Source organism: Aethalodelphis obliquidens, unplaced genomic scaffold (assembly GCF_003676395.1).
Source record: "Aethalodelphis obliquidens isolate GAN/ISIS:26980383/991018 unplaced genomic scaffold, ASM367639v1 scaffold14, whole genome shotgun sequence".
Lineage (NCBI taxonomy): Eukaryota > Metazoa > Chordata > Mammalia > Artiodactyla > Delphinidae > Aethalodelphis > Aethalodelphis obliquidens.
In genome coordinates, this window is record NW_020837958.1 from 5,969,011 (window position 1) to 5,982,034 (window position 13,024).

The 13,024-nt window shown below is 37.8% G+C and overlaps 1 protein-coding gene across 4 annotated transcripts in view; it reads right to left on the reverse strand.

Moving 5' to 3' along the window:
* HSD17B12 (hydroxysteroid 17-beta dehydrogenase 12) overlaps positions 1-13,024 on the reverse strand; it is a 162,434-nt gene that overhangs the window by 94,479 nt on the left and 54,931 nt on the right. For all 4 annotated transcript variants that reach the window (XM_027114947.1, XM_027114950.1, XM_027114948.1 and 1 more), the window contains one exon: positions 9,474-9,549. In XM_027114947.1, the coding sequence (XP_026970748.1) occupies positions 9,474-9,549 (76 nt within the window). The remainder of the gene's footprint in view (positions 1-9,473; positions 9,550-13,024) is intronic.

Consider the following 13,024-nt stretch of genomic DNA (forward strand, 5'->3'; position numbering starts at 1 on the left):
AATATAGTATTCTCCATATCTTTAATTAGCTTAACTCTATCGTAAGAGTTGTCCTGTTTACCAAGCCCATAATATGGGCAGACCCATGGTGTAACTAATAATGAATATGGTTCAACACTTGTATACTTTTCAGGGTGGACAGAACACATTCATGATCCTGTGCGAAGACTGGCACAATGATGTAAAGAAAATGATTTCTAAGATTACGTTTATAAGTATTAAATACTCTTGTTAATTGGTGGCATGTTTAAAACACACTTCATCAAAGTCCCTAGAGGTGTATTTATCAATGCCTTTAGTGTCCATCATAAGGCCTGTGCCCTCAGAATAATCATTGACTAAATCATTAATTAGCTGTATATTATACCCCAATCGGGGATTCCATTCTAACACTGTTAATTACTGTAATAAATTAACGAGAGACCAGTTAATATCAGTCTTATTAACAGGTGGTTTCTACTTTTCCTTCAAGCATGCCAAAAGACCAGGCCATAAGCTGGAGGTGAGAAAACTGAGTCTGTAGGATGAAACATTCAAAGAAGAAAGCCTGGATAAAGGCCTATATCAGTATTCTTGACTATTACTGACTCATGGGTCAGGTTTCCTGCCTAGTGTAACCCAACATCACCACCAAGAGCAGACTCTTGGACAGACTACCAGAAACCTGAGTCAGCGTTGACAAGACTCTTTAATTCGAAAATCACACACTTTGTAAAGCCACGCTGCTGACCCAAGATTCAATGGAACAAGAATTAATTCTGCAAGACTGAATGGAGGGCTTCCCTGGTGGCGCAGTGGTTGAGTCCGCCTGCCAATGCAGGGGACACGGGTTCGTGCCCCGGTCCGGGAAGATCCCACATGCCACGGAGCAGCTGGGCCCGTGAGCCATGGCCGCTGGGCCTGCACGTCCGGAGCCTGTGCTCCGCAACGGGAGAGGCCACAACAGTGAGAGGCCCGCGTCCAAAAAAAAAAAAAAAAAAAAAAAAGACTGAATGGAACCCATGAGGGAAATTTAATAGTAGTTTTGACAAAATATCTTCCTCCTTCATTTTTCACTAAGTCTCATGGTGGCCAGCTATACTTGGGCAAATTGGAATGAAACACTCTTTGAATATGTTCCTCCTACTGATCCCTCTGAATTCAGGAAAAGCATTCTCTGGGACATCTTAATATACCTAACAAATGTGGCAGACTATATTTTCCAAATCCAGATTTTATTTTCAAAAAACTATCTCCCTTCCCACATGTTCTCCAAGGTTACTATGTCACGCCCCCATCAAGAGGTGGTATCTTTTCCTGTCCCCTCTGAATCCGAGCAGGCTCATCACCGCTTTGACCAACAGAGTATAGCAAAAGTAACACCATATGAATTCTGAGAGTAGGTCACCAAAAGATATTAGCTTCTGCCTGCTTCTCTCAGGACATTGACTCTGAGGAAAGACAGCTACCATGTAAGAAGTCCAACTACCCTGTGATGGACATGCTGGAGAAGCTACATGAAGGCACTGCAGTCAACAGTCCCAGCTATGCCATGGCACCAAAGTGGGAAGAAGCCATCTCAGATCTTCCAGACCAGACAATCCACCCGCTAAGGATCACTGAGTGACCTCAGTAATGCTATGACAGGCAAAAAATTGTCCCCCGAGTCTCGGCAAAATTCCTGACCAGCAGAATTTGTGAGCATCTCAAACGGTTATTTTACATTGATAAGTTTGGGGTAGTTTGTTATGTGGCAATAGTAACTGGAACATAAACTAGTAAATTGTTAGGTTGATTGAAAGATGGAAATTGTGTAGAAAATACAGCACTTTTTTTTTAAGGCTTTTTCTTCTTTTTTTTTGATGTGAACCATTTTTAAAGTCTTTATTGAATTTGTTACAATATTGCTTGTTTTATGTTTTGGTTTTTTGGCCGCAAGGCATGTGGGATCTTAGCTCCCCGACCAAGGATTGAACCGGCACCCCCTGCATTGGCAGGCAAAGTCTTAACCACTGGACCGCCAGGGAAGTCTCTACAACTCATACTGATCGGCCTTGTCTGCAAAACTAATCAGGACAATGGTCACATATTACACAACATGTCTTTACCGAGTTCTTATACTTTACACAGCAATGTAATTATTTGCATAGGCTCACTAAGAATCTATCTTTCTCCTTACCAGGATATAATTAGACAAAACAAATTTGTAGCTACCACCATGCCAGAAATGTTTCATTTAATAATAAATCTCACTTAATTAGGCATGACAAGCCCACTAGTAAGGAATTACACTCCCATATGGAGAAATAATGCTTCAGTGACCTGCCAGGAAACTAGCCTGGTACCTGCTCTGTGGCTTGAGGAGTCTCCGTCTTACAGGTAGCACAGAATGTCACTTTCTGGAAGGCCAGGAACGTTGAGTGATTTGAGGAACTTGGAGTAAGAGGATACTTCTACAGTCATAGGTACTACAGGCAAAAGCATTAGAGGCAAACTGAATGAAATTTTGGTTCCTGATGGCTCCTGACCTTGAAATAGGTTAATTCTAAGGGCAATAAAAATATTTCTGGCACTACAGAAAGTGATAAAAAAATATACATATATGACTCTAGAGGCTGCATGAGATTAACTCTAATCCTACTATCATGTGATTCTAGTTTTTTTTGTTTGTTTGATTTTAATATTTATTTATTTATTTGGCTGCGCCGGGTCTTAGTTGCAGCACATGGGCTCTTAGTTGCGGCATGCAGGATCTAGTTCCCTGACCAGGGATCGAACCCAGGCCCCCTGCATTGGGAGCACAGAGTCTTAACCACTGGAACACCAGGGGAGTCCCAGTTCTAGTTTTATTAAACACAAAACAAAAAGATCTTTATGTGTTCAATAATGCCTCATTGTCCTTATGTAGCTGAAATAAACTAAATATACAAAGCACCATATTAACAATACCGATAGTGCGTCAGAAAACCATGGAACAAACATGTTTGGTCAAATCCACACCTTAACTGCACAGATATGATCATAGGTAAGGACTGAAAAAGTGAAACTGATACTGTTCACCTTAACCTATTCCTCTGTCGACCACAGACCAATAAGATTTACATTTCTAAAAGTTTTTCATTTTAAAGCCATGAGATTTCAGGGCCATCCTAAAGGTTTTCACCCTGATATAAGTCACAAAAAAAAGAAACATCATATTTGCTTTTTTTATGCAAAGACAGAAATGTGTTTTTATAATCCAAGCTGATTAAACTGTATGCAGTGAGAATTACTGATTGCCACATAATAATATGAACTATTAATAACCCCATCTCTATATTCTGTGAACCAACAGGTTGTTCTGAAAGCCAGTCTCCTGTGCATTGTGCTTTACTGCAAGTAAAAACTCAGAGTTCAAAAATTATCCAGGGCTTCCCTGGTGGCGCAGTGGTTGAAAGTCCGCCTGCTGATGCAGGGGACACGGGTTCGTGCCCCGGTCCGGGAGGATCCCACATGCCGCGGAGCGGCTGGGCCCGTGAGCCATGGCCATGGAGCCTGCACGTCCGGAGCCTGTGCTCCGCAACGGGAGAGGCCACAACAGTGAGAGGCCCACATACAGAAAAAAAAAAAAAAAATTATCCATTGAGTTTTTTTCCCTTGACAAATCAAGATCGATAAAAATAATATATTCACAATCCTGGCTAACAATGATAATAAAATAAGCTTATTATATGTGTGATGACTTTCAGTGTGTCACTTTCAGTGACAGGTATCCTTACAAAGAACTGTAATTTCATCTAAGCAATCAATCCTGAGAAAGCAGTTATCCATTGTTGGCGAAACATTTAGTTCCCTATGAAATTGTATATAATCCTTTTAAATTTTTTCTGAAGAACTATGATGAGTAGACTGTCTTCCACATTCACCAAGAATTACTTCTCAAGGAATTACTTCTTGGGGATAGAATCCCCAAGTTTACATAATGACAGTAGCGAGTTAGAGGGTGAAAGGAGGCCTATTTCTCTCCAGTTGGCACTTAGTTTCTTTTTCAATCTCCGCCTTCCCTCTGAGATAGGGAAGAAAGAGGGATGAGTTTAACCAACTGGAGTGAGTGTAAGAGCTGGACTAGGAGAGACTAGTTAGTCTAGTTAAATGAACTTGTTTGACTTCTGTTTCCTGACTGAACTCTGACTGATACAGAAATTGGTATCAGCAGTGGAAGCCCAAAATACAGACCTCAAAAGACTTTTATATTGGTTTGATGTGATGCCGTAGCATCACTACTAATCAAATTAACAGTGATTGCGGATTGTAGCGAAGTATCTACTGAAGAAGTGTCTTAAAGGATTTGAGTTTGGGAGAAATGATGACTACAAAGACTTGGAAAAGCAAATCAAAACCACATGGAGATATCACCTCACACCTGTCACAATGGCTATCATAAAAAAAACCACAAATAACAAATGTTGGCAAGGATGTGGAGAAAAAGGAACCCTTCTACACTGTTGGTGGGAATGTAAATTGCTACAGCCACTATGGAGAACAGTAAGAAGGTTTCTCAAAAAACTAAAAATAGAACTAAATGACCCAGCAATTCCACTCCTGGATATACATCAAAAAAAAAAAAAAAAAAACCCAAAAATACTAATTCAAAAAGATTCATGCACCCCAATGTTCATAGCGGCATTATTTACAATTCCCAAGATATGGAAGCAACCTAAGTGTCCACCAATAGATGAATGGATAAAGAAGAGGTGTGTATATATACAATGGACTACTACTCAGCCATAAAAAAAAGAATGAAATTTTGCCATTTGCAGCAACATGCATGGACTTGGAGGGTATTATGCTAAGTGAAATAAGTCAGATAGAGACAAATATTGTAAGATATCACTTACATATGGAATCTAAAAAATATAACAAACTGGTGAATATAACAAAAAAGAACAAGACTCAGATAAAGAAAACAAACTAGTGGTTATAAGTGGGGAAACTAGCGGTTATAAGAGGGAAGAGCGGAGGGGCAATACAGGGGTAGAGCAATAAGACATACAAACTACTAAGTATAAAATAAGCTACAAGGATATATTGTACAACATGAGGAATATAGCCAGTATTTTATAATAACTATAAATGGAGTATAACCTTTAAAAACTGTGAATCACTGTATTGTATACCTGCAATATATACTACTGTCTATCAACTATACTTCAATAAAAAACAAAGACTGTGGTATGTGGCTTCTTCTGAACGCACTGGAGCTCTTACGGAAAGAAAATGACAAGCTTGGGTCTTTAAGCTTTCAAGCTCACATTTATGATCAGGATCCAGAGAACTTCTATGACAGCCCCAATAAAAACTTTTATGTCTTATAGCCACAGAGCTCACCTGGCTAACATCAGATTTAACTGTGCCATCTGCAGAATTACAATGGAAGGTGAATTCCACAGATGAAAGCGAAACTGAATGAGAAAGAATGAGACCCTGAAACTGGGGATGAGGATATTTGGGTGGACTCTGCTGAAGCTAAGAATCTGGATACACACACTGCCCCCTCAATGCTACTATGAGCCTCCCTTGCCAGTGGAAATAGAAATCGCCTGCTCTCCTGTGTCTGAAGAGATTAGCTTTCCCTGGCTTGAAAATCCTGTAATAACCTCACCATAAATATTGGGTTGGCCAAAAGTTCATTCAGGTTTTTCCCAAACGAGCTTTTTGGCCAACCCAATATATGGGTAATTTGCTTGCAAGGGAATTCCTCTTCTCCTCAAGACCTAGCTGGACCATCCCTTACCACCACCCGTAACAGGGTTATATACTGACATTCTCTGGGGAACAAGTACAAAGTCTGATTCATGAAGTAATAATTTATACACAAAAATAGTTGTCAAATTTTGCTAATTTTTATTGGTAGAAACCTGGAAAAATCTGTGTGAGAATAGATTCTAAGAGTGTTAGACTAAGGAAAACAAAATATAACACCAGATTGGGCCAATATATTTTATATGAGTGAGTCACTTACTAGAGATTTAGGATTTAACGGTTAGCTTATACAGCTAGAAGGGGCTCTAAGAGTTAACATGTTGCTGACTGAAATTTGGACTCCATGATAGCCCACATTTAATAAGATAGGGAGGCCACCACTTCCCATGGCATAATCTAGAGTCAAGGACCCAAAAGCATAAGCAAATAGAAATGTTGGAGTGAATCTATCATTATAACTTACACACAATCCCTCTACCACTGTACCCCCAAGATGGCCCAGTTGATAGCTCCTCACTAAGCCTCCAGCTTGTCCATCATACGGGCAAAAGGTCATTAGTCTGGCCATTTCACACTCTGCCAGTCATAAAATTTGCCATGTTGCTACAACATAAGAACTCCCCATTTTCTCTCTCTGGTCCCTTATTTTTTCCTTCATGGTACTTACTACAAACTGCAATTATTTATTTGTCTTTTTTTGGTTTTGCTTATTTTGGTTTTGTTTATTGTTGTTTTTTTTTTTTCTATTTGTTTTTTCTGTCTCCTCCACTTGCATATATGTTCCATGAGGGCAAGAACGGCATCTACCTTGTTCACTACTGTATCCTAACTGCCTAGCACAGTACCTGGTACACAGGCATTTAATAAAGATTTGCTGAAGGCATAAACAGAGTTAGTCTGTCTTCACCAACATTAAATTCTGGTCCTTCCTTCTTCTGGAATACATATGTTCAGGAAAACATTATCCTCTCAAAGATGATTTACATCTGAGTTAAAAACTTGTACAAACTTATAAATCTCCTCTGTGTATTTATTTCTTCAGCCTAGAATGGATGACCTGGTCTGCTGATATCACCTCTTCCATTAAATTTGTATTATGCCCAGAAAAACATTTTTCAAAATGTTCAACAACTAAAAAAAAAAATGTTTTTCCTCATAATAAAGGTCATTTCAGTGCCTTTACCATCTGTTCCTTCATGAAAAATGTTTGAACAGGATCCTGTCTTTCTCCAGAATCACATTTCTGTCCACAGTCATGTGTCACCTCATATCACAAGTTAACTAAATTCTCAAATATCATTAAAGTATATCTTCTGACTCATTGGGCAATTTTTGTACAGCTTGGAGCACTTGCTGTGAGTGTCGTGAGGTAGCTTTTCTTGTTTCTGAATCAAATAAGTGGTGGATTAATTCATAGCATAGCATTTCAAAATTCAACGTTCCATTTAATCAAAAGCTTCTATTTTCTGCCTATGAACGTTTATTTCTAGCAACTAGTAAGTGCATTCATTAACAGTCAGCTTTACAAACACACACACCCCACACACATACACACAACATTTTTATCACTATAAGAGTTATTATACACATGACTACAAGTAACTAAGAAAGAAACAGTACTAAGATCCAGGCAGTATGTTCAGTTCACCTACTACATAAGTAATAACTACCTCAGGCTCCTTAGTGTCATGGCTTAATTCAAATTCACACCTTAGCAAAACTACAAGATTCTGTATGTCTTGGGCCTTCAGGGTTGGTTTTACATAGTTGAAACCTTGAAAGTTAAAATCCTTAAATGCCCGAGACTTATTGAATATCTCACTTTTGTAAAGATCTGTGCTCTCAGGGCTTCCCTGGTGGCGCAGTGGTTGAGAGTCCGTCTGCCGATGCAGGGGACACGGGTTCCTGCCCCGGTCCGGGAAGATCCCACATGCCACAGAGCGGCTGGGCCCGTCAGCCATGGCCGCTGAGCCTGCGCGTCCGGAGCCTGTGCTCCGCAACGGGAGAGGCCACAACAGTGAGAGGCCCGCGCACCGCAAAAAAAAAAAAAAAGATCTGTGCTCTCAACATGGTTAAAAAAAAAAAAAAGAAAAAAGATTTAACACACGTTATACTAGGAATCTATGAAGATCTGTTTTTCACCTGAAGATAAAGTGCATCAATGTGTAATCTGTCCAACAGGACCAGCTATGGTCTGGGTAGAAATAATAACAAAAATATATATCTCACAAGGATGTTTGAAGGATCAAAGAGGATAATACATGTGAAGGAATAAATCATTAATAACGTACTATATAAATGTTAGTAGCAGGTGGTAATGTTAATAATAAAATAAGTATGTTGTGCACCTTAAACTGCCCTAATGTTATATGTCAATTATATCTCAGTAAAGCTGGGGAAAAAAATAACAGAAAAATACAGTATATATCCTCTCTCATCTGAATGAATTAGGGCAGTTTGTTGGCTGGCTACATAGAGAAGTCAGTTACAGCAAGGAATCCTAGAAAATGATAAATACACACTGTAACCATTTTATTTTCAATTAAACCATGAATAAGTGTAATTCTTTCACCAATCCTCTGTGTAGGGCCAAGTCCTTATCCGAGTTTAGATCTGCTACCTGGAATTCTAGTCTTTCTTACATAAACCACACTCATAATGCATTATTTATAATTGCAGTTTCAGCTCTCATAAAATGCAGCAAAAATTTCAACACATATGAAACAATCAAAACAAATTTCTTCTTACTTTTTCTAGTTTTCTCCAATATTTTGAATTTTTCTTGTTTACCCCTAACTTGACAGCCAATTTCTTTCTTTCTTTCTTTCTTTTTTTTTGGCTGCACCATGGGACTTCTGGGATCTTAGTTCCCAGACCAGGGATCAAACCCGGGCCCAGCAGTGAATGCGCTGAGTCCTAACGACTGGACCACCATGGAATTTCTGACAGCCAATTTCTAAAAAACTTGCTTTTCTCAGTTTTCTCAGAGCTTTTAACTTAGTTCTTGTATTCCCCTTTTTAAACTAGTATTGCATCAGTTTTCAGAATATTAATAACAAATGCACCCAGCATAAGTAAGTTTGGAAACAAATACAACTGACTGTTCATAAGTAAACCATTTGACCTGTAGGAATAAAAGCAGACAAGCATCATACTGAGAAGCCTACAGGTCACAAATAGTTAGCATACTGGGAACATGAGTCAGTACATTTTACCAAGGAAATGGACAGCACTGGTTTATCCAGCTGGCTGGTTAACTGAATGTCAGTTGAAAGAGTTTTTGCCATATTATAATTCAGGTTTCAAGCATAACCGAAAAAAGTTCAAAGTAGTTTCCCTGTCACATGTATATATGTTACCTTTTGCATTTCTTCCTCAATCATATATGATATACCATTTAAAGACAATGAAGTCAAAGAGTAAAAAAATGCAAGAATATTTAAATGAAACAACAGAAAAGGAATTCAGATATTTAAGGAGAACATGATAAAATGATCAGAAAACTTGACTCCTGACAAAAGAATCTAAACGAGTCAGTTAAAGACATTTTAAGCAAATTATAATAGTCCTATATTAATTTGAAAAAACTGATGATCCATCTGTGAAACATCCCATTAACAGCATGAAAAAGCAGCTTTCTGAACTATAAATAATTATGTCAATGCTAGATATCTGCTTGAAAACATTAAATTTAGACTAGCTATATTCCTTTTGTGATCATAACAGGAGGGAAGGGTGATGTGAGAACTTACTTATTTCACTGGAAACCTGGTTCAGTTTGTCCTGTGATCTGCTGATAAGGACAATCTTCATTCCACGCTTTGCTAACTAAAACAATAAAAGAGACACCAAACAGTTGAATGACACCTGCGTTTCACTTTAAAATGTAAATTATTGATAGATACAGTGTCATTTTAAGAAAATCTGACCATATGGTAATCCAAGTTAAAAAACTAATAAACCCCAGTGCAATGAATGGGCAAAACAAAATGAAGACTTTACAAAAAGATTCCCCAAAGGGTTATCTTTCTCAATCAAGCTAGTATATAAAAGTCATAGGGTTTTAGAAAAAGGAAGACTTTTACTTTTATTTTGGACTTGTCTATACTTAGTTTTTTTTAATCATAAGTAACTACTACTTTTTTAATTGAAAAATTAGCTTTAAAAACGTTTTCATTTTAGAGAGGATACATGAAGACTACAGAACTGGCAAAGAAAACCACAGTTAAAATGTTAGGAATTCCGGGCTTCCCTGGTGGCGCAGTGGTCGAGAGTCCGCCTGCCGATGCAGGGGACACGGGTTCATGCCCCGGCCCGTGAAGATCCCACATGCCATGGGGCGGCTGGATCTGTGAGCCATGGCCGCTGGGCCTGCACGTCTGGAGCCTGTGCTCCGCAATGGGAGAGGCCACAACAGAGAGAGGCCCATGTACCGCAAAAAAAAAAAAAAAAAAAGTTAGGAATTCCTAAAAATTGAATCAATTTTAAAATGTTTATTTAAACATTAGACTTTATGGACTACAAAGGCAAACTAAGATAGTTTATTGGATGACTTAAAAAAGAAATTCCTGAGGGGTACCCTCTATGTACCTCCCCAGTGCTGTGTAAGTGCTTCATAGAATGAATGATTTATGGGAACATGGTTTCTACCCCAGAGACCTATAAATATAGTGGCAGAGGAAAAAAACACTGATATACACAGAACTTTTTAGTGAACTACTCCAGACAGTATATAAATGAGAATAAATTAGGTGCTATGAACTATAAGTGATTTAGTGAACTAATTTTCCAGTCCTAAATCCTCAAGCCAAATTTATTAACAGTAGTAGTACTGCAAATGAGAAGATATGGAAGAACATTTTTTATAAAGATAATTAAGGTTGGTAATAATTTACTAAATTAATCATTTATAAAACATCTAAAGAACCCATGAATATATACTGATAGTTTTTCTAAAAAATTAATGGGGGAGGAAGAACAAGGAAAAGCTGCTTTTTATAGAAAAACAGCATCTACTGTAAATGTAAAAGGACAGATATCATTATCATTAAAAAATTACCGGTTTTCTTCCCTAACTTAGGAAAGGAAATAGCCACCCAAGTCCAGGAAGCACAGGCCCAGGCAGGATAAACCCAAGGAGAAACACACCAAGATACACAGTAATCAAACTGACAAAAATTAAAAACAAAGAAAAATTATTGAAAGCAACAAGGGAAAAATGACAAATAACATACAAGGGAACACCCATAAGGTTAAAAGCTGATTTCTCAGCAGAAACTCTACAAGCCAGAAGGGAGTGGCATGATATATTTAAAGTAATGAAAGGGAGAACCTACAACCAAGATTACTCTACTCGGCAAGGATCTCATTCACATTCAACAAAGAAATCAAAAGTTTTACAGGAAAGCAAAAGCTAAGAGAATTCAGCACCACCAAACCAGCTCTACAACAAATGCTAAAGGAACTTTTCTAAGTGGGAAACACAAGAGAAGAAAAGGACATACAAAAACAAACCCATAACAATTAAGAAAATGGTAATAGGAACATACATTACTGATAATTACCTTAAACGTGCATGGATTAAATGCTCCAACCAAAAGACACAGGCTCGCTGAATGGATACAAAAACAAGACCCATATATATGCTGTCTACAAGAGACCCACTTCAGACCTAGGGACACATACAGACTGAAAGTGAGGGGATGGAAAAAGATATTCCATGCAAATGGAAATCAAAAGAAAGCTAGAGTAGCAATACTCATATCAGATAAAATGGACTTTAAAATAAAGAATATTACAAGAGACAAGGAAGGACACTACATAATGATCAAGGGATCAATCCAAGAAGATATAACAATTATAAATATATATGCACCCAACAAAGGAGCACCTCAATACATAAGGCAACTCCTAACAGCTATAAAAGAGGAAATCGACAGTAACACAATAATAGTGGGGGACTTTAACACCTCAATTACACCAGTGGACATATCATCCAGACAGAAAATTAACAAAGACACACAAGCTTTAAATGACACAACAGACCAGACAGATTTAATTGATATTTATAGGACATTCCATCCAAAAACAGCAGATTACACTTTCTTCTCAAGTGCACAGGGAACATTCTCCAGGATAGATCACACTTGGGTCACAAATCAAGCCTCAGTAAATTTAAGAAAATCGAAATCATATCAAGCATCTTTTCTGACCACAACGCTAGGAGATTAGAAATCAATTACAGGGAAAACAACTTAAAAAACACAAACACATGGAGGCTAAACAATACGTTACTAAATAGCCAAGAGATCACTGAAGAAAACAAAGAGGAAATCAAAAAATACCTAGAGACAAACGACAATGAAAACACGACGATCCAAAACCTATGGGATGCAGCAAAAGCAGTTCTAAGAGGAGAGTTTATAGCAATACAAGCCTACCTCAAGAATCAAGAAAAATCTCAAATAAGCAATCTAACCTTACACCTAAAGGAAGTACAGAAAGAACAAGCAAAACCCAAAGTTAGTAGAAGGAAAGAAATCATAAAGATCAGAGCAGAAATACATGAAATAGAAACAAAGAAAACAATAGCAAAGCTCAATAAAACTAAAAGCTGGTTCTTTGAGAAGGTAAACAAAATTGATAAACCATTAGCCAGACTCCTCAAGAAACAGAGGAAGAGGACTCAAATCAATAAAATTAGAAATGAAAAAGGAGAAGTTACAACGGACACTGCAGAAATACAAAGCATCATAGGAGACTACTACAAGCAACTCTATGCCAATAAAATGGACAACCTGGAAGAAATGGACAAATTCTTAGAAAGGTATAACCTTCCAAGACTGAACCAGGAAGAAATAGAAAATATGAACAGACCAATCACAAGTAATGAAATTGAAACTGTGATTAAAAACCTTCCAACAAACAAAAGCCCAGGACCAGATGGTTTCACAGGTGAATTCTATCAAATAGTTAGAGAAAAGCTAATACCCATCTTTCTCAAACTCTTCCAAAAAATTGCAGAGGAAGGGATACTACCAAACTCATTCTATGAGGCCACCATCATCCTGATACCAAAACCAGACAAAGATATTACAAAAAAAGAAAATTACAGACCAATATCACTGATGAATATAGATGCAAAAATCCTCAACAGAACACTAGCAAACAGAATCCAACAACACATTAAAAGGATCATACACCACGATCAAGTGGGATTTATACCAGGGATGCAAGGATTCTTCAATATACACAAATCAATGTGATATACCATATTAACAAATTGAAGAATAAAACCCATATG